Source organism: Xenopus tropicalis, chromosome 5 (assembly GCF_000004195.4).
Source record: "Xenopus tropicalis strain Nigerian chromosome 5, UCB_Xtro_10.0, whole genome shotgun sequence".
Lineage (NCBI taxonomy): Eukaryota > Metazoa > Chordata > Amphibia > Anura > Pipidae > Xenopus > Xenopus tropicalis.
Window position 1 is genome coordinate 146,404,865 of NC_030681.2, and position 27,867 is coordinate 146,432,731.

The following is a 27,867-nucleotide window of genomic DNA, read 5'->3' on the forward strand; positions in this document are numbered from 1 at the left end:
TTTTTAGTTTTGATAAACAGTGGGAGAATTGTGCTAAAATCTAAACAATTTGTCTTGCCTTTATCCACTGTGAATAAACACTTCTATACGAGTCTGAATTCCATCTAAAACCAGGCCATTGTGGTTGGGAAAAGGGCCAGTACATTTATCATGGGATGTAACAGTAAATAATTGCCCCACATTCAATAGACAAAGCCAGAGAGAGCCTCAGGAACTCAACTTTAATCATATACAATGCAAAAATATATCCATTTCTATGGGGTTTATATACAAATCAATATATTGCAATTAATATTTACACATTGCCAGTGCCTGCCTGTCATATGGAATAACTGTCATTTTCCCAGCATGCCTGGCCAGAAGTTCCTTTTTCAGGAAAGATCTGGAAGACAAATAAAAAAAGTGATTTTAATAGTGATAAAGTAATTGCTTTAATGTAAAGGCAAACCAATTGGGCACCGCCACTGGTTTGTAGCCCCAAAACTGATATTTATAAAACCCATCTATAAGACTCTTAAATGCCATTTGAGTTAAGGGGCAGGTAGGGGCTGGGATGGGGAAACCTATAGGAATCCAACAGCCTTCTTTATATATGTACAGCACTGCTAAATCCAGAGTACATTTCATTGTCCTCCATTGGGGAGTGCAAGGACCTGTCCCTATAAGTCATAGTGCAAATGGATACATGGCACCTTGCATCTTTTTTGTGCACTTGAGCCCTTCACCAACATTTGTAAATGAGCTTTTAAGTGTCTTTGGATATATTCTATACCAGTGATCCCCAACCAGTGGCTCAGGAGCAACATGTTGCTCCCCAACCCCTTTGATGTTGCTCCCAGTGGCCTCAAAGTAGGTGCCATTTTTACATTTCTGGCTTGGAGACAAGTTTTGGAAGCCCAGAGACACAGTTTTACCCCAAGCAGAGCCTCCTGCAGGCCAGCAGTCCCCATGGGGCTACCCAATAGCCAATCACAGCCCTTATTTGGCATCCCCAAATAACTATTTTCATGCTTGTGTGGCTCACCTACACTTTTTACATCTGAGTGTGGCTCATGAGTTAAAAAGTTTGGGGATCCCTGCTCTATACTAAACATGTTATGGGTTTATAATGGGCAATGGATGCCAATCGGAAGTCCTGCTTTCCACAGTCAGACCACAATACCACCCCCTCCAAAGTTGAAAGTGTATTGTTTGATGGCAGAACTGTATGTACTGTATATTGTTATACTGTTACCTTCATCTGAAGTCTTGTTCCCATGGGGTGACTGAGAATGACACTTGGGGTTGCTTGATGTATTCTGCATTGTACAAAATAAATACATTGTGTTACGGATGCAATAGGCCCCGCTGTGTGCTACAGAGAAGAAAGGAAAGACTGGGAATCAGCTATTATTAAGGGGGTACTGTTTATTTATCACCAGCAAACTTTTTGAGTGGTTCAAGGTGATCCAAATGCCCTGTGTTCCAGATACTTTGGGTTGCACAGAGCCCTATGGTCAGAGGATGGACATACAGGCCAGAATGGCTGGACGAGTTTCCCAGCATCTAAAACTCTAAGACGTGTATAAGTGACGGTCACCACAAACCCAACCAGGCAGCATGACAATAAAGAGCATGTATTTGTGTCCTTTCTCATCTTAAGGCTAATATCCTCATCATTGGTGGGAAAAACATGATAATGAAGAAGGGAGGGAAAGCCTCCCAAGCAAACACTCTATAGGGATAGTATTACCTTTGTTTCAGATGTGTGCCATGGTAGCGATGACATTTTGGTTTTCAAAGCCCTTCGAACCTAATAATAAAGATGCTTTTCAGTAAAGTAAGGTCTTATGCTTCATGGGAAATACTGCTTTATACAGTGTAACCCATTCTTATATAATAAAACACCAAAATAAAAGACAAACCCCTTTACATGGTCATTAATTCAGTTCTGACTGAAGCCAAATACATATTATTGATATATACCGTATGTCTGTTTGCACTTACAATAATCTAATTGAATGCCTGTATTTAGGGTAGGTCATACTTATAAAGAGGCTAAATACTGTATACAAAATCTTACACATTTCTACTTTGATGTCCCCACTATTTTTAAAGAATTTGTGCAACTTTTTCCACTTTGACATTCATTTTCATTTCACCTATTCCTAAACAACATAAACATACATTATAGGCACAATTAGGGAAAACAATATTAAAATCATATAGTGAAAATTGTCTAATTTGACCGAATCCTTGTGCAGCATTCCCACAGAAATGAGATTCATTGAAACCTGCAAAAACCATTGTTTGGGTCTTGTATACCATGGGGTGATCCATATTAGTTCTAAAAGTTGTGTCCTGTGAGCAAGGGAGCTGCTTGTAAGGAGCTTACTAAGCAGGTGGAAAGTCTAATTTCATTGGAGGAAGGAAGTGGTCAGGTAAATATCTGAAAATAAGGTCTGAAGTGTGTAGAGTGTTTGGATCTCCATGACTTAACCCTACTAAAAAATCATTTAACCATAAAATAAACCCTATAGGGCTGTTCTGCCCCCAATAAGGGGTAATTATATCTTAGTTGGGATCAAGTACAGGTACTGTTTTATTATTACAGAGAAAAGGGAATCATTTAACCATGAAATAAACCCAATAGGGCTGTTCTGCCCCCAATAAGGGGTAATTATATCTTAGTTGGGATCAAGTACAGGTACTGTTTTATTATTACAGAGAAAAGGGAATCATTTAACCATGAAATAAACCCAATAGGACTGTTCTGCCCCCAATAAGGGGTAATTATATCTTAGTTGGGATCAAGTACAGGTACTGTTTTATTATTACAGAGAAAAGGGAATCATTTAACCATTAAATAAACCCAATAGGGCTGTTCTGCCCCCAATAAGGGGTAATTATATCTTAGTTGGGATCAAGTACAGGTACTGTTTTATTATTACAGAGAAAAGGGAATCATTTAACCATTAAATAAACCCAATAGGGCTGTTCTGCCCCCAATAAGGGGTAATTATATCTTAGTTGGGATCAAGTACAGGTACTGTTTTATTATTACAGAGAAAAGGGAATCATTTAACCATGAAATAAACCCAATAGGGCTGTTCTGCCCCAATAAGGGGTAATTATATCTTAGTTGGGATCAAGTACAGGTACTGTTTTATTATTACAGAGAAAAGGGAATCATTTACCGTATATACTCGAGTATAAGCCGATCCGAATATAAGCCGAGGTACCTAATTTTACCTAAGAAAACTGGAAAAACTTATTGACTCGAGTATAAGCCTAGGCATCCATTTCTTTTAACACACCTGCACACTAGCTTGTGTCTGAGTAGTAAGGGCAGCGCTGGATTACTAGTCCAACTGGCCAACCATGTTATCATTTTAATTTGGGTGATTAGAAAGGAAAGGTTTGCATGTAGTACAGTGATATCCCGGCACAGAAGGAAAAAGGGGGTACATAGGGGGAATGTAGAACAGAAAGCAAAACAGAAAGTAGAAAACCTCAACTCATACTATAACTGTAGACATTTGTGTATTCCATTGTCTTACTGTTTTGGCTTTTATTACATATTGGGGATGGAGTTATCATCATGAGTGATGGCACGGAGGGGTGGAAGGCAGCCAGGTCCTCCAGGGGGCCCATGGGTATCCACTCTCCCTTTCTAATATGTTTACTTTTGCATATTTGACTTTGGTTACTAATAGACATCCATTTTTAGGGCAGCCTGGGTCAGTGGTTTTGTTGCCCACTGAAGAGAAAGCCCTGGAGCAGGGGTAGGGAACCTTGGCTCTCCAGCTGTGATAAAACTACAAATCCCATCAAGCATTTTCCTTAATTAACTATGACTGTGGCTGTCAGACTCCTGCAATGCATTGTGGGACTGGTAGTTCCATAACAGCTGGAGAGCCAAGGTTCCCAACCCTGCCCTGGAGCATGTGTGTTATAAGGCTTCTGTGCAACGTGTCACATACTGCAGCCCTATTAGAGCAGAGAAAAAAATCATTGGCGACTTAAGGAGCATAAAATAAGAGAAATCAAAGCCAAAGGATGAGACATGTCTCCGAATGTGTCTGGCAGGATGTGCGATCCCCCTGAGGCATAATGTCCATTTTCATATTGATGAACTGTCAGGTGCAAAAAATGGCATGAACTTATAAATAAAGCAAGACCTATGCATTCTCCCTTGCACCGTTTGAGGCATTCTGATATCTTTGGTTACAAGGAGAGCCAGCTCGGCAGATAAGAGTTTAGCTGAGTGTTAATGACCATTAAACTCTTATCTGCCGAGCTGGCTCTCCTTGTAACCAAAGATATCAGAATGCCTCAAACGGTGCAAGGGAGAATGCATAGGTCTTGCTTTATTCATTAAACAGCTCATTTAAATGAAAGTTCTTTTACCACGGAGACAACAATCCGCAATTTTACGAAAAACGGCAGCCCGTAATACCTTGCTACAGCCATCGGACGCGTACCGGCATTCGGCGCAGACTCACGCACGCCACGCAGAGTGCGACATGACACGTGTGCGCCGAATGCCGGTACGCGTCCGATGGCTGTATGGTCTAGCTGGTCTGAATGGTCTAGCTGCGCTCGCTGCCTGTAGCAAGGTATTTTACGGGGGTATTTTACAGAGAGGGGGTCGCAGAGTAAGCGCATGTACACGCGTCGGCCGGGGGAGGGTTGGGTGCGTGCGGCTACGCACTTGGGCAGCGTTACATCAGCATCTACCGTATATACCCGAATATAAGCCGAGGATTACTTTTTCAGCTCTTTTTTAGGGCTGAAAATCTCGGCTTATACTCGAGTATATACGGTAACCATTAAATAAACCCAATAGGGCTGTTCTGCCCCAATAAGGGGTAATTATATCTTAGTTGGGATCAAGTACAGGTACTGTTTTATTATTACAGAGAAAAGGGAATCATTTAACCATTAAATAAACCCAATAGGGCTGTTCTGCCCCCAATAAGGGGTAATTATATCTTAGTTGGGATCAAGTACAGGTACTGTTTTATTATTACAGAGAAAAGGGAATCATTTAACCATGAAATAAACCCAATAGGGCTGTTCTGCCCCCAATAAGGGGTAATTATATCTTAGTTGGGATCAAGTACAGGTACTGTTTTATTATTACAGAGAAAAGGGAATCATTTAACCATTAATTAAACCCAATAGGGCTGTTCTGCCCCCAATAAGGGGTAATTATATCTTAGTTGGGATCAAGTACAGGTACTGTTTTATTATTACAGAGAAAAGGGAATCATTTAACCATTAAATAAACCCAATAGGGCTGTTCTGCCCCCAATAAGGGGTAATTATATCTTAGTTGGGATCAAGTACAGGTACTGTTTTATTATTACAGAGAAAAGGGAATCATTTAACCATGAAATAAACCCAATAGGGCTGTTCTGCCCCCAATAAGGGGTAATTATATCTTAGTTGGGATCAAGTACAGGTACTGTTTTATTATTACAGAGAAAAAGAAGATGGCCTTTCTGAAATTAGGAGCTTTCTGGGTAATGGATTTTCGGATAACGGATCCTATACCAGTGCATTCAAATATTTAGTAAGACCTATTTTTATATCTATAGGGGTCTAGAGGGGGGGGTCTGCCTTACTTCTTACATTAGGTGCTATAGATAGCAATGGCTTATATTAAAGCTAGATACTTACTTGGGGGTCCATCAGGGTTCCCAACAGAAGTATAAGAAAGCCCTGGAATATGATAAGAAAATTCATTTTTTATGGTGTTCAGAGGATTAACACATGTTCATATATTCCTGAGCAACTGTTGCTTAGAAGAATACAATCTAGGGATGAGCCAATACTGCGTTCATAGAAGCCAGGTTTAAACAAATCAAAAGCAAAAGAATATGTATAATATTTCTTAATATTTAGATGAGACAAATGCATATGGAAAATAAGTAGAAGGGAATAGTGACCATTTAAACCAACAGAAGAAAATTGGGTAATTGCCTGATGTGGCTTTGAAGAAAATGAAATAACGATGCCCTGTGAATATCATACGTACTGTATTTACTGAGAATGAGCCCAATTAATATGGCTTACTGGGCAAATTCATTCTGCCAAGCAGTGCAGCAAAATGGACTTTCATTTGGTCCTTCAGAGCATTTATGGGCAGATGAGAATGTCATTAATATGGCTGCCTGTGTATAGTTCTATTGTTATTTGACTGGCAGGAAAGAACTGGGGTACCTGGGGGCCCCACATGCTAGACCAATGGTGGTCTCTCTAATAGCATTCGGCATATGTTTTCTATTGGCTTATATACTGTGTATCCAATACACCATCATATTCACTTCTACTTTCTTTCTCAATTATATAGAAAGCTTAAAAGAAAACTATACCCCCAGAAAGAATACTTACCCAACAGATAGTTTAATTATCATATTAGGTGGCCTATTAAATAATCTTACCCAATTGAAATATATACAGTATATCAGTAAATATTTATATAAAATCCTTTCCCTTGAGCCGCCATTTAGTGATGGTCTGTGTGCTCCCTCAGAGATCAGCTGACAGGAAGTGATGCAGCTCTAACTGTAACAGGAAGTAGTGTGGGAGCAAAAGGCAGAACTCTGCCTATAAATTTGCTGATGTATATTCCTATTTAGGATTACCCAATGGCACATACTACTAAATAAATATATTTATATGAAAATGGTTTATTTAGGTGAAGCAGGGTTTTACATATGAGCTGTTTATGCCATATATTTATATAGAGACCTACATTGTTTGGGGGACAAGGAAATGTAGAATCACTAGTTGGTGCAAAGTTGTCAGGCATTTTCCTGTGATTCTAATTACGTATTTTACACTCCGGTTTGCGGTTTTCTTCATCTTAGCCTGGGCTACTTTTCTTCTCAGCACGGAGCCACCATACTTTTCTGGCGTCCCAGCATCCTCTGCACATTGTAGAAATTTCTATACTGTGTCTGCACTCAGCCAGGGCAGCGTAGGGGATGCTGGGGCACTAGAAGAGTATTGCAGCCTGGGGTTGAGATAAATAGTATCCTGGACCAATGCATTTTGGGAAAAAGGGGAGCACCAGTGTCTCAAGAAATGCTAGAATCGATGGGGGCGTCTGATCTTGGCACCTCCCACTCATTCTACTTTTCTTTGTCCTTTTGAGAGGTAGGAATGCAAGCATGCAAAGAAGGAGACTAAAGGTCCCCATACACGGGCCGATTGTAGCTGCCGATATGGGTCCCTTGGACCAATTCAGCAGCTAATCGGCCCGTGTATGGGCACTACCGACAGGCCTGCCCGACCGATATCTGGCCTGAAATGGGCCAGATCTCGATCGGGCAGGTTAGAAAATATAGTTGGATCGGGGACCACATTGGCTCGTTGATGCGGTCCCCGGACCGACTTTGCCTATACCCGTCGTTATAATTCGATCACTTGGCCCCAGGGCCAAACGATCAAATTACCCTGGATTCTCCCGGTATCGCCCACCCATAGGTGGGGATATCGGGAGAAGATCTGCTCGCTTGGCGACATTGCCAAGTGAGCTGATCTGCCCGTGTATGGGGACCTTTAGGTAACTTGTCCACATCCCAAAACAGTATTAAATAAATACTTACCTGGAGTGCATTTAGTATTGTGAATAGATAGTCAAATACGACAGAGCTATCTTCTATGATTGTGGCAATACCAATCCCCCAGGTTAGTCCTAAAAGTGGCGTCAGAATTGCAACACATCTTCCGATTTGGACCAGATAACCCCTTTCATTAGTCCTCGGTGTTTGCCCTATAGAAGGTCTCAGCAAAACAGAAATAACCGTGCAGGTCACTGCGGCATTTACAGCAAGAATAATGAAGGCGGGAACAATGAAGGCAAGGAGGGCTTTGGAAGGATCCCAGTTCAACCAGCAACCGTCCTCCCTTGTGTATGGCTTGCCCGGTTGATTCAAAGTAATGGCCAACGTCAAAATGCTTATGACAAAGGGGCAGCCGTATCCGACGGAGAATAGTGTCGCCAACATCAGCGTTCTGCTCATATCATGATATACCAGAAACAGTCTGTAGAGTATCAACAAACCCATCAGGAGCATCCAGAAAAACAAGGAGAGGTAAAAAAAGTGGGTAAAAAACGTTGACGTGATGCAGACGTTGGAGGATTTGGCCTTGAAGGTGGCATCGCCAATGATAAACCAGATATCGGCAAGGAGCAATGAAACTGCTATGTTTGCTATGGAAACATGCCTCATGTATGCAGTACTGTGTCTCGTTACATGTCTCCATACCAACGCCTCAATCATTAAACAGAGAACCAAGCTGCATATTGATATCCCGAGGCCAATCAGAGTGATGTAATGAAGCGCCGGGTCACTATTGGCCTTGGGGGACATTAAAATGGAGAAGGACAAGTAGTTTGGTGAATATTTGCACTTGCACAGGGCGTGCGTGGCTGAGTCTTCCTGCTTTTGGCACGAGTCCTGGCTCCATGTTTCCTTCCCTTTGTCCCAGGCGGCGCAGTGGGTGTTTATACTCAGCGACTTATTGACTTTCTCAAACTTGAGGAAGATTTGACTGATGTTGGCGCTTACTGCCAGCGACATCACAAGTCCATTCACACTTACGTTTTCTGACTCAGTGGGCAAAATGTCTCCGAGGGTCGGATAAGCCAAACTGACAGCGGACAGGTCCGTTAGGCCTCGCGCCTTTGCCTTCTCAATAAGGATCTGCCCACTGACAGGCTGACTGCTGCTGTTAAAGTAAAAGGTGAAGTCTCTGTCCCCGGAGATGTGTTGGCTCTGCAGGGAGAGGAATTCCTCCTGGACTGTGACGTTTGGCAAAGGCTGAGTGTTGGAGGCCACGCTGGATGCCAAGGCATGCAGGGACGTTAGAAGCACGGAGCCGGCGTTCCTCTGCGGAACCAACGTCCAGTTGGATAGAGTCGACGTGTTGAGAATGTGGTTTGCCATCTTACTGTAATCCTTTCAATTCCAAATAATATTCATTAATCAGTAACATTTACATGGATTTGTACTTAAATGTATTTAAATGTATAAATTTACTGACCTACCCTATAGAGTATATATTGGATTAGTTGTCATTGGTTACTAGATCAAAAGTACCTGTTAAATACCATATAATCATAGGCATGGGTACTCTGTAAAACATGTCCTTATAAATTGATTACAGTGATGTCATCAGATATAATCTGTGTTTAATTTGTGTCACATGATTCAGTTATAACAAATAATGTAGCCCCTGCTGTAAAATATGAGGCTATTATAATTAAACTTATAATTAAACATTCCATGGCCTGTGTACCTTAGCCTTTGGCCTATATACGGTATGGGCACAGAACCCCTCAGTAACTGCTAATATCCTTATCATTTACAGTAGGGGGTACATTATCCCTTATAATACACAAGTGATACTCAGAGTTCCCTGTATAACTCAGCCTGCAGCCTTGTGCCTTTATATGGGCACAGAACCCCTCAGTGACTGCTAATATCCTTATCATTTACAGTAGGGGGTACATTATCCCTTATAATACATGAGTGATACTCAGAGTTCTCTGTATAACTCAGCCTGCAGCCTTGTGCCTTTATATGGGTACAGAACCCCTCAGTGACTGCTAATATCCTTATCAGTTACAGTAGGGGGTACATTATCCCTTATAATACATGAGTGATACTCAGAGTTCCCTGTATAACTCAGCCTGCAGCCTTGTGCCTTTATATGGGCACAGAACCCCTCAGTGACTGCTAATATCCTTATCATTTACAGTAGGGGGTACATTATCCCTTATAATACATGAGTGATACTCAGAGTTCCCTGTATAACTCAGCCTGCAGCCTTGTGCCTTTATATGGGCACAGAGCCCCTCAGTGACTGCTAATATCCTTATAATTTACAGTAGGGGGTACATTATCCCTTATAATACATGAGTGATACTCAGAGTTCCCTGTATAACTCAGCCTGCAGCCTTGTGCCTTTATATGGGCACAGAACCCCTCAGTGACTGCTAATATCCTTATCATTTACAGTAGGGGGTACATTATCCCTTATAATACATGAGTGATACTCAGAGTTCCCTGTATAACTCAGCCTGCAGCCTTGTGCCTTTATATGGGCACAGAACCCCTCAGTGACTGCTAATATCCTTATCATTTACAGTAGGGGGTACATTATCCCTTATAATACATGAGTGATACTCAGAGTTCCCTGTATAACTCAGCCTGCAGCCTTGTGCCTTTATATGGGCACAGAACCCCTCAGTGACTGCTAATATCCTTATCATTTACAGTAGGGGGTACATTATCCCTTATAATACATGAGTGATACTCAGAGTTCCCTGTATAACTCAGCCTGCAGCCTTGTGCCTTTATATGGGCACAGAACCCCTCAGTGACTGCTAATATCCTTATCATTTACAGTAGGGGGTACATTATCCCTTATAATACATGAGTGATACTCAGAGTTCCCTGTATAACTCAGCCTGCAGCCTTGTGCCTTTATATGGGCACAGAACCCCTCAGTGACTGCTAATATCCTTATCATTTACAGTAGGGGGTACATTATCCCTTATAATACATGAGTGATACTCAGAGTTCCCTGTATAACTCAGCCTGCAGCCTTGTGCCTTTATATGGGCACAGAACCCCTCAGTGACTGCTAATATCCTTATCATTTACAGTAGGGGGTACATTATCCCTTATAATACATGAGTGATACTCAGAGTTCCCTGTATAACTCAGCCTGCAGCCTTGTGCCTTTATATGGGCACAGAACCCCTCAGTGACTGCTAATATCCTTATCATTTACAGTAGGGGGTACATTATCCCTTATAATACATGAGTGATACTCAGAGTTCCCTGTATAACTCAGCCTGCAGCCTTGTGCCTTTATATGGGCACAGAACCCCTCAGTGACTGCTAATATCCTTATCATTTACAGTAGGGGGTACATTATCCCTTATAATACATGAGTGATACTCAGTGTTCCCTGTATAACTCAGCCTGCAGCCTTGTGCCTTTATATGGGCACAGAACCCCTCAGTGATTTATTTCTTTCATAAAATAATACAAATCCTTACCTGTACATTTTTTTCAGATAGGTCCTAAGAAGACACAAACATGACAACTGTTATTTCAATGGAACAGTTAAATGAAGGAATATATTAATAACTAAGGTATCTGAATAGCTCCCTGCATAAAAAATTGTGACTTTAAGTAGTTCTTCAGCAGATATGATTCAGGGGAGATTTTTTGTGTATGAGAGAATATTGGGGTTACATTTCTTATCACACAGCACCCAAAACAACATGTACTTTTGCATGGAGCAGCTTGGCTGGGGTGGCAGCTTGGCAGTTTAGCAAGTTAAAGTGTAGCAAATTTAAGTATACTTTAATGAGTTAGACAGAGTTGGACCAGCAGTGAACATATTCCATCTGGGACTTTGCCTGAAAATGACAAAACTCACTTCATTCCTTTTGATTGTATGCATGGTGCTCCCTAAGGTAGTCTCTTCCTTTAACCCTCCTGTTGCCTGTCCGTACTCCATACACATATCCTCCTCCCTGCTCCCATCTACATACTCGGGCTCCTTTACCCTCTATAACTACTTACGGCACCTCTGTCCCCCGGTTACTGTCCGTATGCGGAGGCGCAATCATTTCAAATCCTCTGCTCACGTCTTCTCACTCCTCTTCCTACTATTACTGGCTGCCGGGGATGTCTCTCCTACTATTGCTGGCTGCCGGAGATGTCTCTCCTACTATTGCTGGCTGCAGGGGATGTCTCTCCTACTATTGCTGGCTGCCGGGGATGTCTCTCCTACTATTGCTGGCTGCAGGGGATGACTCTCCTACTATTGCTGGCTGCCGGGGATGTCTCTCCTACTATTGCTGGCTGCCGGGGATGTCTCTCCTACTATTGCTGGCTGCCGGGGATGTCTCTCCTACTATTGCTGGCTGCAGGGGATGTCTCTCCTACTATTGCTGGCTGCCGGGGATGTCTCTCCTACTATTGCTGGCTGCAGGGGATGACTCTCCTACTATTGCTGGCTGCCGGGGATGTCTCTCCTACTATTGCTGGCTGCAGGGGATGACTCTCCTACTATTGCTGGCTGCCGGGGATGTCTCTCCTACTATTGCTGGCTGCAGGGGATGACTCTCCTACTATTGCTGGCTGCCGGGGATGTCTCTCCTACTATTGCTGGCTGCAGGGGATGACTCTCCTACTATTGCTGGCTGCCGGGGATGTCTCTCCTACTATTGCTGGCTGCAGGGGATGACTCTCCCACTATTGCTGGCTGCAGGGGATGCCTCTCCAAACCCCGGGCCCTGCTCCATACCTTCTTATATCCGTCCTCGGCCTTCTGTCCCCATGCCTAAAGCCTGTCGCTCTGCTGCTTCTAACCTTATTCAGGTTCCCACCCTTCCCTCCTCCTGCCTTCCGTTTTCCTGTGCCCTTCTTAATGTCCGTTCCTTGACTAACAAAGCTACACTAATCCACGATCTGTTCTGCTCTAAATCATTTCATCTCCTCACACTAACAGAAACCTGGCTCTTACAGAATGACACCGCCACTGAAGCTGCGCTCTCTCATGGAGGTTTGTCTTTCTCACACACCCCCCGGGCCACTGGACGCGGTGGGGGAGTTGGCATTCTCCTCTCCTCCCGTTGTCAGTTTGCACCAATTCCTATTCCCCCGGCTTTTTCTTTTAACTCATTTGAGGTGCATGCACTTCAACTCTTCCATCCTCTCTCTGTACGAGTGGCTGTCATTTACAGACCCCCGTCAGCCTCCTCCCCTGCTACCTTCCTCTCTGATTTTGAAACCTGGCTCTCCTTTTTCCTCTCTACTGACGGCCCTGCAAGCATCCTTGGGGACTTCAACTCCCACATTGATGATCCCTCGCAACCCTGGCCCTCACGTTTTCTCCGCCTAACCTCCTCCTTTGAGCTCCAGCAGTGGATAAACACTCCTACTCATAAGGATGGCCACTTTCTGGACTTAGTCTTTACTAAAAATATGTCCCTGTCTGATTTTAACAGTTTCCCCTTCCCCTTCTCTGACCATCACCTGGTTACATTTTCTGTCTCTCACTCTCCCTCCCAACCTGCTCCTTCCCCCACTGTATTAATTAGAAATACACGTGATGTAGATCTCCCGGCCTTAGCTCGCTCTTTCAGGTCTAGTCTCTCCTCCTTTGACGAGATGTCTGACCCTGATACCCAGGTTAGCGAGTACAACAGTATACTAGCCTCCACCATTGGCTTATTTGCACCCCTTCAGCCTAAGCGCACTCGGGTGCAAAACCCCCGCCCCTGGCTGAATGTGCACACCAAATTCTTACGCTCCTGTGCGAGGTCTGCGGAACGTATCTGGGGAAATCCCATACGCAAGCAGACTTTATCCATTATAAATTCCTATTGGCCTGCCTCAATTCTGCCCTGTCGAAGGCTAAACAGGAATACTCCAATACCCTTATAAACAGTAATAAATCCAACCCACGACGCCTGTTTTCTATTTTCAATACCCTTCTGCGTCCCTCACAGACTCCATTACCTCACTTTATGCACTCTCCCCAGGACTTTGCTGATTTCTTCATGAACAAAGTGGAGTCCATTCGCAATCAGATTCCCCCCTCTACTAATACAAACTAACAAACTAATATCACTAACTTTCTTAACACACATAATTTATTAGACCCCCTGCAATCTGGTTTTCGGCCTGCGCACTCTACTGAGACAGCCCTGTGCAGAGTTACAAACGATCTTCAGGTGCCAAAGCCAAAGGTCACTTTTCCATACTAATCCTCCTAGATCTATCGGCTGCGTTTAATACGGTCGGCCACTCCCTCCTGATGCAAATTCTGCATTCGATTGGTCTCCGTAGTCAGGCTGCATCCTGGATCTCTTCCTACCTCTCTAACCGCTCATTCACTGTCTCCTATGCTAACAAAATCTCATCTCCAGTTCCTCTTACTGTGGGGGTACCCCAAGGCTCTGTAGTTACTGTGGGGGTACCCCAAGGCTCTGTAGTTACTGTGGGGGTACCCCAAGGCTCTGTAGTTACTGTGGGGGTACCCCAAGGCTCTGTACTTACTGTGGGGGTACCCCAAGGCTCTGTAGTTACTGTGGGGGTACCCCAAGGCTCTGTACTTAATGTGGGGGTACCCCAAGGCTCTGTACTTTCTGTGGGGGTACCCCAAAGCTCTGTACTTACTGTGGGGGTACCCCAAGGCTCTGTACTTTCTGTGGGGGTACCCCAAGGCTCTGTACTTACTGTGGGGGTACCCCAAGGCTCTGTACTTACTGTGGGGGTACCCCAAGGCTCTGTACTTACTATGGGGGTACCCCAAGGCTCTGTACTTACTGTGGGGGTACCCCAAGGCTCTGTACTTAATGTGGGGGTACCTCAAGGCTCTGTAATTAATGTGGGGGTACCTCAAGGCTCTGTACTTAATGTGGGGGTACCTCAAGGCTCTGTACTTACTGTGGGGGTACCCCAAGGCTCTGTACTTAATGTGGGGGTACCTCAAGGCTCTGTACTTAATGTGGGGGTACCCCAAGGCTCTGTACTTAATGTGGGGGTACCTCAAGGCTCTGTACTTACTGTGGGGGTACCCCAAGGCTCTGTACTTAATGTGGGGGTACCTCAAGGCTCTGTACTTAATGTGGGGGTACCCCAAGGCTCTGTACTTAATGTGGGGGTACCCCAAGGCTCTGTACTTAATGTGGGGGTACCCCAAGGCTCTGTACTTAATGTGGGGGTACCTCAAGGCTCTGTACTTGGGCCGTTGTTGTTCTCCCTTTACACGCTGTCTTTGGGAGATCTTATCCGTTCATTTGGCTTCAAATACCATCTGTATGCTGATGATATCCAAATTTATCTGTCGACCCCTTCGTTAACAGTTGAAACTGAGACTCAAATCTCTAACTGCCTCCTGGCCATCTCTAACTGCCTCCTGGCTATCTCTAACTGCCTCCTGGCCATCTCTAACTGCCTCCTGGCCATCTCTAATTGGATGAACCAACGCCACCTCAAATTGAACCTAACAAAAACTGAACTAATGATCTTTCCGCCTAAGCCTGGTCCTACCCCCCCGCTTTTCTATCTCTATTGATGGCACCCTCATCAACCCCGTCGATTCGGTGCATTGTTTGGGGGTGATCTTTGACTCCAGTCTCTCCTTTTCTGACCATACTAACACCACTGTCAAAACCTGTCACTTTTTCTTACGCAATATTGCCAAAATCCGTCCCTTTCTTTCTCCTGTAACAGCTAGGCTGCTCATGCACGCGCTCATCCTATCCCGACTGGACTACTGTAACCTGCTACTAACTGGCTTCCCTAACTCCCATCTCTCCCCCCTACAGTCTATATTAAATACTGCTACCAGAATTCTCCTCCTCTCATCCGGGAGAGTTCAGGCCCTTCCGCTGCTAAAGGCCTTATCGTGGCTTCCTATCAAACAGAGAATATCCTACAAACTCCTTCTCTTAACCTTCAAAGCCCTCCATTCCTCTGCTCCTCACTAAATCTCTTCCCTGGTGTCTCTGTACGGTTGCACCCCCCACTACTACTGCTGTTTCCCGCCTTAACCCTTTCTGCCCTGCTGCCCCTTACATTGGGAATGCCCTCCCTGATTTCCTCCGGAGAGAATCTTCCCTCAGTCTTTTTAAAACTAAACTTAAAGACTGCCTTTTGGAGCACTCACCCAGCACCTGATCTGGGAACTGGCACTTATATTGTAATGTCACCCACTGTGACCTACAGCACTTATATTTGCCTATTTGTGTCTGTAAGTTACCCTCCCATATAGATTGTAAGCTCTACGGGGCAGGGACCTCCATCCTCTTGTGTCTTTGACTCTTTAACTTATTGCAACTGTATCTTGTATTTATCTTGTATTTATTGTTATACTTTGTATTTATCTATTATTATCTTAATAAACCCCTGTTTGTATTAATGTATTCTACTGTACAGCGCTGCGTACATAAGTAGCACTTTATAAATAAAGATATAAATACATATATACATACATACATACATGGAAGCCCCTGCTCCAGTCCCAGTGCTACAGGCACCACCACCCATGGCTAAATAAATAATCAAATATACAAACCATACGTTTACACGCAAACAATGCATCTGTTATACTCTCATCCTTTCAAATGGGAACTAAGCCTAAAAATGAACATGACTGGAAATGCTGTATTTTATATACAGAACTTACTGTACTGACCCAGGAGGTTCAGCAGCCCTATATCAGCAATGATCCAGGCCTCTAAAATTGTCCCCAGCAGCTCCCCGTCCCCAGTTACTAAATAGCCGTGTATCAGCACTTATATATTTAGAATAAATGTATATTGTGGGTGGGTTCCTTTAGAATAAATGTATATTGTTAAGGGCCCCTAAGCTCAGGTAAGTGCCAGCAGCACAGAGTATGGGCAGGGAATCAGTAGAAAAGAAGATGGGGGCTACTGGGGGCAGGCCTGTATTTGTGGTGAGGCAACAAAGGCCCAGGACAAGAGCAGCACAAATTTAGGGGCGACATGATGTCAAACACCAATGGTAAGTGCTAGTGATGATGCTGGGGGCCAGGCATGATGGCGGTACGGTGAGGCAGTGGGAGTGGCAGGGCAGCAGCCACAGATGGCTTTGCCTAGTTGCTCAGAATACCAGTCTATAAAGATTTCTTACACATTCCCTACACATTTCCTCTATATCGCACACTGAGTTGATACAGTGAATAATTACCCCCATAAAGCACCGCAGAGAGATTTTCTGTAGCAGCGACACTATTGCAGCAATGTTCCCCGCTGTTGTCCTTTCTGTCTGGATTCCTGAAGAGATGAAAGAAATCACCGGACACTGGTCTATAGGGATGGAAGGGGTTCCAGATACATTGGCAGCAAAATGGTTTTCACTGAGCTGGATGCTTTCAAACCCCTGCAGTTACATTAGTGAAAAAAATAATTATTTCTGGGTCTGAGCCAAATATAACAGTGCAGCTCTTGTACCCCCAAGGAAAACTGCTCCTTTTATCTGATATGGTGCTGGGATAAACATGGGGCACATATTACTGGCAACTCTAAATTCTGCACAGAGTATGATGCCACAATTCAGAGTATGATGCCACAATTCAGAGTATGATGCCACAATTCAGAGTATGATGCCACAATTCAGAGTATGATGCCACAATTCAGAGTATGATGCCACAATTCAGAGTATGATGCCACAATTCTAAAACATGTTTACAATGCATTATCTAATTTGCAGTTATTTCATAGACAATATGTCTGTTGGCCAATTTTTGGTACACGTGTGGCAGCCAAATGTCATCTGCTGAGGCACCAGGTCAGCCATTGGCAGAAGGAAGTGAAGAGGAGGTCATTGGCCAAACTAATGGAACAATAGAAAGGCAGCCATACCATGTATTTATGACACTCTGAGGGAGGCAGAGTTAGGGGTATGGTTGGCATTTCAGTGTGCATAGGAAGGCTATACCGTTGCATGATTGGAGCAATGGGGCATAACCTAGGGATGTCATGTCCCCACCCAGATTTTTGTCTTAAATTGACATTCTTCTGACTTCCTGACCTAAATGGCATCATTTTATACCAAAAGCCCAATAATATATAATATATATATATATATCTAAACCAACAAAATTATGAACTTTGTATTTACCGAGAGAAGGGAGCCCAGGTTAGGAGATACACAGTTTTCCAAGACCGGCTTCCACTCGCTCCCCTGGCATCTTGTGGTGATGTTTCCTTCAAATCCTTCCTGGCATTTTTTACAAGATATCTTGCCTTCTACACAGTCACCAAAATCATCCGGACACTGTGTGATATCGGTAAGGTTACCTTGGAAGGAATAAATGGACCATACTTGCAGTAAGTAAATAAGCCCAACAAGGCCCAGTGCCCGAAGTAATCAGTCCTGCAGAAACCAGCCCTGCCACCCACAAATGAACTGATGGCTTTCACTGAGCATCCCATGGGGACTGCTGGCCTGCAGGAGGCGCTGCTTGGGGTAAAACTGTGTCTCTGGGCTTCCAAAACTTTTCTCTAAGCCAGAAATGTAAAACTGGCACCTACTTTGGGGCCACTGGGAGCAACATCAGAGGGGGTGGTGAGCAACATGTTGCTTAGGAGCCACTGGTTGGGGATCACTGCTGTATAGGTTAATGTGGGTTGGAAAAGACAACTGCCCATCAAATCCTGCAAATAATCCTGCGTTTGTATATCATACACACTGACAAACCAAACTGTGGCCCTTGAGATTATTTAGATGGAGCTATTCTCCTTCAGTGATCATAACAACCAGCACCAAAATGTATTTGGTGACCTTCAATACGCCCTGTACTTTCTCTCCTTTTTTCTTGCCTCCATATAACTATCTGTATTTTCCTATTTATATTAGCAAAGTTTATTTGATTTGTTCCAGCAAAGATCTTGGATAAAAATCCCGTTCCCTGAAATTCATTAGTCCTGGTGCAGATATGGTAACGTTTTGTAAACCTACTTACCAGCAAAGAATACTCCCATTCCGCTCTCCATCATTGTGTGAATGAATAGAAACATGGACACTTTTTTCAAAAATTCCATTGCCTGGAAAAATAAACAAATTAAGTTTTTAATCAATGATTTCTCCATCATCTGTCCCCCCCCTAAATGAAATGTTAATTTTTGCAATTCTGTATTTTTATGTCTATTTTGTATGTACTGTATGTATCTGGCGCCCATAGGAAACATCTTCCAGGTCCAACATGGCGCTAGTGCATAGCAACTGAGCCTTATTGTTACTGGGCATTTCACTACTTCCCACCCTCAGGACTCTATCTGGGAAGGCGACATTTCCCACTGATGATGAAATGTGGGCAGAGGTGACGTGAGTTATACAAATATCTCTACCAAAGATAGGGTCCAGTTTAGAATAATCCCACAGGACATACATTTAAACACCCATTACCCCACTGAAGCTGAAAGCTATGGGGAAAAAAACCCTAGTGCCACCTGCCCCAAGTGTCAATCCCCTATGCCAGCTTTTTTCAACTATTACGGGCATACCCTGCCATATACACTTACTGGTACAAAGTGGTGAAGTATCCAAGTGACCAAATCCTATTCCCCAAGCCTGGGATGTCTGTTGGGGTTAGTAGACTATTTAGCTCCTCTGAACAAAACAGAATTCTCCTGATCATTCTATCTCACCTTGACTGAAGGATGTCTACGCCTGCATTTGATTTTATTGCCACTATGTTTAATGTTAATAGTTGGGTGCTGATTACAGATTATTTCATATTCTAATAAGGGAGTTTTTTATTCTTCCTTTTGGCTTCATTCCCGCTCCAAGCCCAAGCCTGAAACTGCCATTAGTCACATGAACGTATAGTTTTCTTACGTGAAGGCACCACGTGGCAGGGGAAAAGGGAGGTGAGAGGCAGAAAAATGCCGGTGTTTCCCAGTCACTATAATGACTAATGTAGAATGGCATGAGTGTATCTCTGTACTGGGACAATGCCACCCAACACTGCAATGAGAGAGGGGCCCTTGCCAGCATGGCCACAGACTAACAGGGACCCTCACACAATGGCTTCACCTGGTTAGTGCTTTCCCTGAAAATAATATTTATAGTTTTTTTGAAAAACCTGGACAAAAGTAGAACTAGGAGACAGTGGAAGGCAGACGATTTGCCCAGTATGGGGGTGAGACATGCCCCAAGCACTGTAACGTGACGCCTTTCATTTCTGTTCTGTAGGGCAATGTTTTTATGCTGAAGGGATTCAAGCAATGCAACTTAAAGGGAAACTACACCCCTACAAAAATAATGTATATTGTGTAAAAGGCTAATATGTAAAGCCCTGTTTCATCTAAATAAAAACATATTTTTAGTAGTATGAGCTATTGGGTAATCCTAAATAGGAAACTGCCATTGTAAGTACTAAGGGCCGCCCCCTGGGATTATAGGAGTCACGGTGCACACAAACAAGCCAAGGCACACATACATGCTAGGCCCCATCAGCCAATGAATGGGCAGAGTTTTGTCTTTTGCTTTAATTGGTCACTTAACCTGATATAAACTAACTGTTGGTTAAGTATTCACTCCCTTTTAATGGGAACCCCAATTAGGAAATAGCTATACACTGACAGACACTGAATACTGCATTTTTCCCATATTTATTGAAAATTGCTGCACTGGTTATTCCAATTTCCAATATCTCATCTCCATATTCACTGACGTTGCACTTCTCTCCTATCCTGAGACCCAGCGCAGTCGCCCTATATCGTAGGACATCACTTGGGAAAGCTGCGCAAGTTTATTATTATTTGGGAGGGGGGGGTGTACAGACTACTTACACCACTATTATTTAGGATATACTGGCATAATGTTTTTGTTATTACCATTAATTGTGTCCATTATCTTTGCATTTCTAAAAAGGTAGTTTCTTCCTTTGGCCGATTATCCCCAATTATCATTCTATCTACTCCATTCCAAACACTGCTGCTCATATTCCCTAAATAGCCTCCAGTTACTAACATTCTGCTGCTAGAAACCTCCTGCTCTGCTATAAGGGAATGTGTCTACTGTGCAAAGCCGCATGGCTATACATGCAATAAGTGGAAGGGCAGGCTGTCCACGGGGTCCAGGAGGTAACCAACAGGGGAAACAAGGTATTGGCCTAGGGGTAGGCAGGAGAGGTACTTGGCTAGCGCCCCCCATTGTTGCACCCTAGGAACATATCTCTTCAACCTACCCCTAATTCTAGCCCTGCCTGTTCATCCACTCATAAAATCTGTAACATGGCTGCCTGGTAAGCAAAGGATAGCAAAGCCTTTCACTTGTCTCCCCGTATGTTCATCACCTCCTCTCCTCGCGGGACACCCTGTCTTTTCACACCATTCACACCCACTGCCGCCTCTACTTATACCTTTCCATTTGCTGTTCCTTCCCTTTGGCATTCTATCCCTGAATTCCTCCATATGGAACATTCTCTAAATCTCTTCAGATCCTACCTTGACTGGTTATGGTCCTGGCACTTCAGGACTAATTCCCAAACCTCTGTACACTTTTCCCTTCGATTTGTGTCTGCATGTTATCCACCCACTTAGATTGTAAGCTCTACGGGGCAGGGACCTCCTTCCTACTGTGTCTTTTAGCACATGGAACTAAGTTGCTGTATATTTATACTTATTATTATTATTATTTATATAGCACCATCAATTTACGCAGCGCTTTGCAGAATAGAGGGGTACAAAAAACACAACGGTTAACGTGTACATATAAAAAATTCACAGAAATGGTTTGCGGTTACATTGGATGAGGATCGGATACACCAGGGGGAGCGCCCTGCTCGCAAGAGCTTACAGTCTAAAAGGGAGGGCTGAGACATAAGGTCAGGGTAACTAGCATGGCGTTAGAGTTAATGTAGGTGTGTAAAGTGACAGTAAGTGGGGAGTGAGGGGTGGAAACCAGTGAGTGTTTGGGGGAAGATTAGGGGGGCTCAGTGGGTAATTGCATTTCTGAGGGTTAAGGTTATAGGCTTGAGTGAAAAGGTGAGTTTTAAGAGACCGTTTAAAGGCTTGGAGAGTCTGGCAGTGCCTAATGGGATGGGGCAGAGCGTTTCAGAGGATGGTGCAGCGCGGGCGTAGTCCTGGGTGCGAGAGTGAGAGGAGGTGATGAGTGAGGAGGTTGTGTGTAGAGCGAATGTATATTACTTTGCTGTCGTTATTTACTATTTATTATTCTTGTCCTCCCTGTGTGTACTGTGAGTGCTGTGTGTTCATATAGCGCTTTATAAATAAAGTTATACATACAGACAGACAGACTCAGACTTTGCAGGAAGAAGTGAGATTCCCCCAGCTGCACATGAGGGAGGCAAGTAGTGTTGAGCGAATCTGTCCCGTTTTGATTTATCAGAAAATTCTTGAAACTGTGCAAAAATGTGCAAAATGGCGGAAAATTTGTGAACCGCAGCTACCGCACAACTTCTTTGACATTCGCAACTTTTTTTTGACACAACTGCAACTTTTTCCTCAGCACTGGTGAAACGCGGGATTTTGCAGCAAATCCATAACTGGTGTAAAATTTTGCTCATCGCTAGTGGCAAGTAGTGTTCCCTTTTCTACCCAAATACCAGCAGAATTTAACATGGAAAATGTCTATGAAGATTCTCATTCATTTACCAGTCATTTGAACTGAAGAAGCCACTCGGATGAGTGGTGAAACGTTTTCAAGGAAAAATTCAGAAAAGTCCAGTTGTTTTAGACTTAATTCTACTAGATACTGTATATCATGGAAAATACTACTAACATGTACTTCTGGCTGCATAATGATAATAATTACAGTTATTTTCACCCATGAGTAACCAATAGACTTTCTGCAATTTAGCAGATGTTCAGATCTATATGCAGGCGCTTATCCCCTTCAGCCTCTCTATCCTATGATGTAGCCTGTTATTCAGAATGCTTGGGACCTAGGGTTTTACAGATAAGGGATCTTTCTGTAATTTGGATTTTCATTGTGTTAAGTTAAGTTAAGGATTGTTCTGCCCCCAATAAGGGGTAATTATATCTTAGTTGGGATCAAGTACAGGTACTGTTTTATTATTACAGAGAAAAGGGAATCATTTAACCATTAAATAAACCCAATAGGGCTGTTCTGCCCCAATAAGGGGTAATTATATCTTAGTTGGGATCTAGTACAGGTACTGTTTTATTATTACAGAGAAAAGGGAATCATTTAACCATGAAATAAACCCAATAGGGCTGTTCTGCCCCCAATAAGGGGTAATTATATCTTAGTTGGGATCAAGTACAGGTACTGTTTTATTATTACAGAGAAAAGGGAATCATTTAACCATGAAATAAACCCAATAGGGCTGTTCTGCCCCCAATAAGGGGTAATTATATCTTAGTTGGGATCAAGTACAGGTACTGTTTTATTATTACAGAGAAAAGGGAATCATTTAACCATTAAATAAACCCAATAGGGCTGTTCTGCCCCCAATAAGGGGTAATTATATCTTAGTTGGGATCAAGTACAGGTACTGTTTTATTATTACAGAGAAAAGGGAATCATTTCTAAAAAATTTAATTTGTCGAATGGAGTGTATGGGAAATGGCCATCATGTAATTTGGAGTCCAATTCAAAGTCCAATTCCCTATTAAAACAAAAAAGCAGGGATCCCTTCCTTATTCCAACTCACCCTGACTCTCCCCTTCAGCTGCTTTATTTGTCTTTTATTTGTGTTCCCATTATGAAATACTAAGTATAAGAAAATTATTGCCATTGCCTGTTCCTCTCAGCCCGGATCCAACTCTATAAAACTTCAGGCTACAGACGAGCATTCCCTGAGATCTCAGAGCTGACTGACATTGGGCCCTGGGAATACGGCGCGTGTATAATCCCAGCGCAAGCCCAGGCCCTGCCTCCATATCCACTAATATAAATAATGCACAATTTCAAGTGTTTTATAAGACAATGAAAGATTCTTACCTTCAAGAGGTTATGGAATCCAGACAGAAAGCGAGTAGAACATACAGGCTCAGGCACGAAGCACCCCAACCCGGGCACCGACTGCCTATTAATGTGACTAATGAGTCACGCCGCGCCACCATCACAATACATGGAAATGGGAAGTGGAATAACTTGAAAGATGTTTCAAAACATTATTATAACCCTCTGAGAAAGGAGAGATTTAACAGCTGGAGAAAATATAAAGTAACAACCCCCCCCCCCCCCCCCCAGAAGCAAAAATGAAAATATTATGGATCTGCTGAATTTCAAAAAGGAGGGGTGGGCTTTAAATAGGAAACTCCAGGTTGTAAATGGAATACTATAGGGGGCATTTAGTAATGTATAAAAAACAAAGTTTTTTTATGCTTTATCAAAAGGCGAAGGAAAGGTACAGTCACTGGGGGGGGGTGCCAAAATGTTAGGAACCCCCCTCCCCATGATTGTAGAAAACCAGCACCAGCCTGAGCCAGAGTGAAAAGCCGATCACAAAAGTGTAAAAACCACGAAAACCACTAATACAAAACTTTGCCATCTAAAAGCTGTTGAGATAAGTGGGAAGCCAATGGGAGTTGCCCCAGGCAAACTGTAACACTCTTTATTTAATTTGTGCTTATTTCATTTAAAAACTTCAGTTTTTTTCTGTTCATGAAGATTTGTGGAAAAATGTAAAAATCACAAAAAATGTGTGGCTATCGTGTTCTTTTTGTTTTCATTCTGCGTTTTATTTTGTGTGTGTTTTTTCAATTCGGATCTTTTAGTAAATAGCTAGACATAGGGTCGGACTGGGCCGCCGTGATACCAGAAAAAAACCCAGTGAACACTGACCTGACCCCTTTTGGCGCCCCCCCACCCACAGGTGTCCCTCCGCTGACGCGTTTCACTTACACGAGATCAGGGAGGATGCCGGGCAGTGGCCCAAGTTGGGGGGGCGGGGCCAGCAGGGGCACCTTGGGGGGATGCGCAGCCCCTGGGGTGGCAGCCCCATTGGACCCTTCACCCCCCAGTCCGACCCTGACTAGACAATCGTGGTTTTAGTGGAAATGAGTTTAGGTGGCGTTTCTAAAACCTCTTAAACCAGGAAAATCAGAGTTTAATCGAGTTTGTGTTTTTTTCATGATTCGGGGAAAAAAACGCTGTGAAAAAATGTAAATGTCACTGTACTCGAGAATATTCTTAATTAGAATGAATAATCTGTATTTATTAAAGAAAAAATAAGAGAAAAGCCGCCAGAAAAAAACTCGAGATGAAATAGAAGCCAATGGGAATTGTCTGTAACAACCGTGTTTGTTTATTTTCCCAGTTTATTAAAACAATCAGGTATTTAGCCTTATTGAAAACGAATGGAACAATGTGATTCTCACCAGGGCGCAAAACGCGGGCGGGAATCGTATTTTTGTCTTATATAAGCTCACATTTTGCAATTTTGTTTCACAAACTTGAATTTTGATAAATCTGCCCCAAGGGTAGTTGGGTAAGGGGGAGGGGGGGCAAATGGTTTTTCCTTGTCGATATTATCTAGTAATAAAATGATCACACACGGGTTTTAGTGGGACGTTCTCCCTCCCCTGAATCAGCAACAAATGAAATAACAGAATAATAATAATAATAATACATATTCCTATTCATTTCAACTTATTGAAGTTGGATGAGTCCTGGGGAGCAGAACGTGAATGCCCTGGGGGGGGGGGGTAATTATGTGCTCAGTGCAGACTGTAGAACTAAAGGAAGCAGGGGCTGGCTTGCCAAATGATAAACTTAACCGCAGAGATATGTATCACACAAACAATGTACTATAATGAGCTGAGGGAATTACTGGCAATAACGTTCCAACATTCACGGGCTTCTTTATAAACAAAGTTAGGAAACTATTGTTACATAAGGGTAAGTGCATACAGAGAGATCTGTCACCCGCGGTTAATGTGACCTAAACCTCCCACATTAGATCTCCTCTATCGCGGGCAGATTTGATTTTACCGTTGGATCAGTGATGGCTTTGGCTCACTGATGTGTGGTCCAACGTTGCCTATGCCTGCCGCTGCAATTCAATAGTTTGGCCCTAGAGCAGGGGTCTCAAACTCGCGGCCCGCGGGCCATTTGTGGCCCTCGGTACAGTATTTTGTGGCCCGCACCAACGCCTTCTCAAAAGCAATGAATGGATCGCGATTTTTATTGCGATTCAAGGGATAATGCAAGGCACGGCGGGCGGGAGCTGCTGATTGCGGAAATGACGTTATGCCATCATAACAGTTATTATGGGGAGACGTTCTGTGTGCACAATTAGCGGCTAAGGAGCTAATTGTGCACACAGAACGTCTTCCCATAATAACTGTTATGATGGCATAATGTCATTTCCGCAATCAGCAGTTCCCGCCCGCCGTGCCTTGCATTATCCCTTGAAAGCCAATTTTTTGTGAAATCCCTTATGCGGCCCAGCCTCATCCTGACTTTGCCTCCTGCGGCCCCCAGGTAAATTGAGTTTGAGCCCCCTGCCCTAGAGAGAGAAGATCTACTAGTCTAGCAACCTCACCAAACAAGTGAATCTTACCGTGTATGGCACCTTACGTTGCATATGTTTCCCCACCAGCAACAATGCCAGTCGGCAGTGGGGAAACATATGCGTTGCTTCAGCTTTACAAAGAAAGTTGCTTCTTTTGCGTTGCATGTGTTTCCTCAACAGCATTTGGCATTATTGCCAATGGGGAAACATATGCAGGAGATTATTCGCCCACGCTAGAGATCTTTCATTGGCAACTAATCACCTAGTGTGTCATTACCCTTAAGGTGGCCACACACGTGGCGATTTGCGAAAGATCGTACAATCAGCCACAAACGCGCTGACGGCAGATTTTGGTCAGGCGCCTTCTATGGCGCCCGATCAAAATCTTTTAACCCACCCGACTGGCGAGTCGACCGATATCAGCAGCTTCCTGCGATATCGGTCGACTTGCCGACTTGCCATACACGCATCGAATATCGTACGAAACGAGGTTGCGTACGATATTATCGGTGCGTGTATCTGGGCTACTCCTGGCAACCAATCTCCCCAGAATACTTTCCCACTGGCAATAAAGTGAATTGTCAGTGGGAAAACATACGCAGCACTTTGTTTTCAGAAGTTGCCGTCGACCTTACAGAGGTGGAATAAACATTTTCCAATCAAGTTCAGCCTTTTTTTAGCCCAACCAAAGGGAGGCTCAGAAGGGAACAGTTTCCTTCTTGATTGCAAAATGCCATTAAGTCTCTAAATCAGCATTGTACTAAGTAAGAGAATGAATACCAATGACTTTTTTTCTCGTACTTGCCAAAAAAGACATCCAACCTGTACTTTATCTGCCAGAACAACTGCTTCAGGGAAGGAATCCCACAACTTCACAGCATTCAATGTAAAAAAAAAAAAAGCCATATGAAACCTCTTTTCTTCTAATCTTCCCCTTTGTCCTATGGGAAAAAAATCAAGTGAATCAGGCAGCCCGTAGTTTATCTCATGGTCCCAGTGTATATTTATACATAGTGATCATATACTTCCCATTAAGCACCTCTTCTTGAATTCCAGTTGGCCATCCTTTAGCTCTTCCACTACTAGGCTGGGATATCCCTGACTGTCTCTGTTTCAGTACTGGATAACAAACATCACTGCACACTTTACATGTGGCCCTACTGGAGCTTTGTAGAGAGGAATCTGTCCCCATTGTAAAGTGTGGGGTATCTTGATAGCCTTTCCGGCTGCTGACTGGCATTGTTGTTTCCTTTAGTCTCCCTTTCTGCTAATGTTAGTGCAATTTGCCCCAGTCCCTAAGGTTAGATCTTTTACAACAGCCCGAGCCCCCCTAGGCAGGCAGAGAGTCCCTGATACAAGAAATATGGGCCAATAAGATCAAAAACATGAGGAACCTCATGGAACTGAGGCTTTACCTCTCCGCTAACGGAGAAACTACAGGGGAGAGTTTGATCAGATTTGGTGGGTCAGACTTTATCTGGTGCCCCAGCCGTTTATATATGTATATATATATGTATTTAGCAGCAATACGTTCCAAGACTATATGGCACCGATATTATGTGTTTAGCCCAAATGTCAGGGGGACCAACCCCAGAGTGTGGAACCCCCTGGGCCTCATGTGATAATGGACCTAATAGCAAAGGGAACATAATACTTACTGAATTAGAAACAATCACAGGTGAAAATGGAGCCGTTTCACACTTATTTCTGCCGAAAACCCTAACGCTTTTAGACACAGTCCAGTTTGATTTTGTTTTATTTTAAGAAGTGAGAAATCATCTAAACATGGGGGAACGTTTAACCTCACTGAATGGTTCTTAGTTGGAAATATTACTGGTATAGGATCTGCTATCCGGAAACCCA

At 43.4% G+C, this 27,867-nt stretch overlaps 1 protein-coding gene across 1 annotated transcript; it reads right to left on the bottom strand.

Annotated features, from left to right (window-relative positions):
* Window positions 1–202: 202 nt before the first annotated feature.
* adgrf4 (adhesion G protein-coupled receptor F4) lies at window positions 203–17,916 on the bottom strand. Its single transcript, XM_031903000.1, has 8 exons — window positions 17,673–17,916; window positions 16,740–16,931; window positions 11,066–11,089; window positions 7,599–8,954; window positions 5,665–5,706; window positions 1,733–1,792; window positions 1,235–1,298; window positions 203–382 (listed from the first exon to the last, which is right to left on the bottom strand). Exons 2-8 carry the CDS (start codon window positions 16,743–16,745, stop codon window positions 372–374), a joined length of 1,563 nt encoding a protein of 520 aa, XP_031758860.1. The 5' UTR covers window positions 16,746–16,931; window positions 17,673–17,916; the 3' UTR covers window positions 203–371.
* Between the last annotated feature and the right edge of the window lie 9,951 nt (window positions 17,917–27,867).

Coding starts and splice junctions, on each gene's coding strand:
- adgrf4 (XM_031903000.1), bottom strand. Junction 5,707..7,598: donor CAATACTAAATGCACTCCAG/GTAAGTATTTAT, acceptor ATCATATTCCAG/GGCTTTCTTATACTTCTGTT. Junction 1,299..1,732: donor GGCACACATCTGAAACAAAG/GTAATACTATCC, acceptor TGTACAATGCAG/AATACATCAAGCAACCCCAA.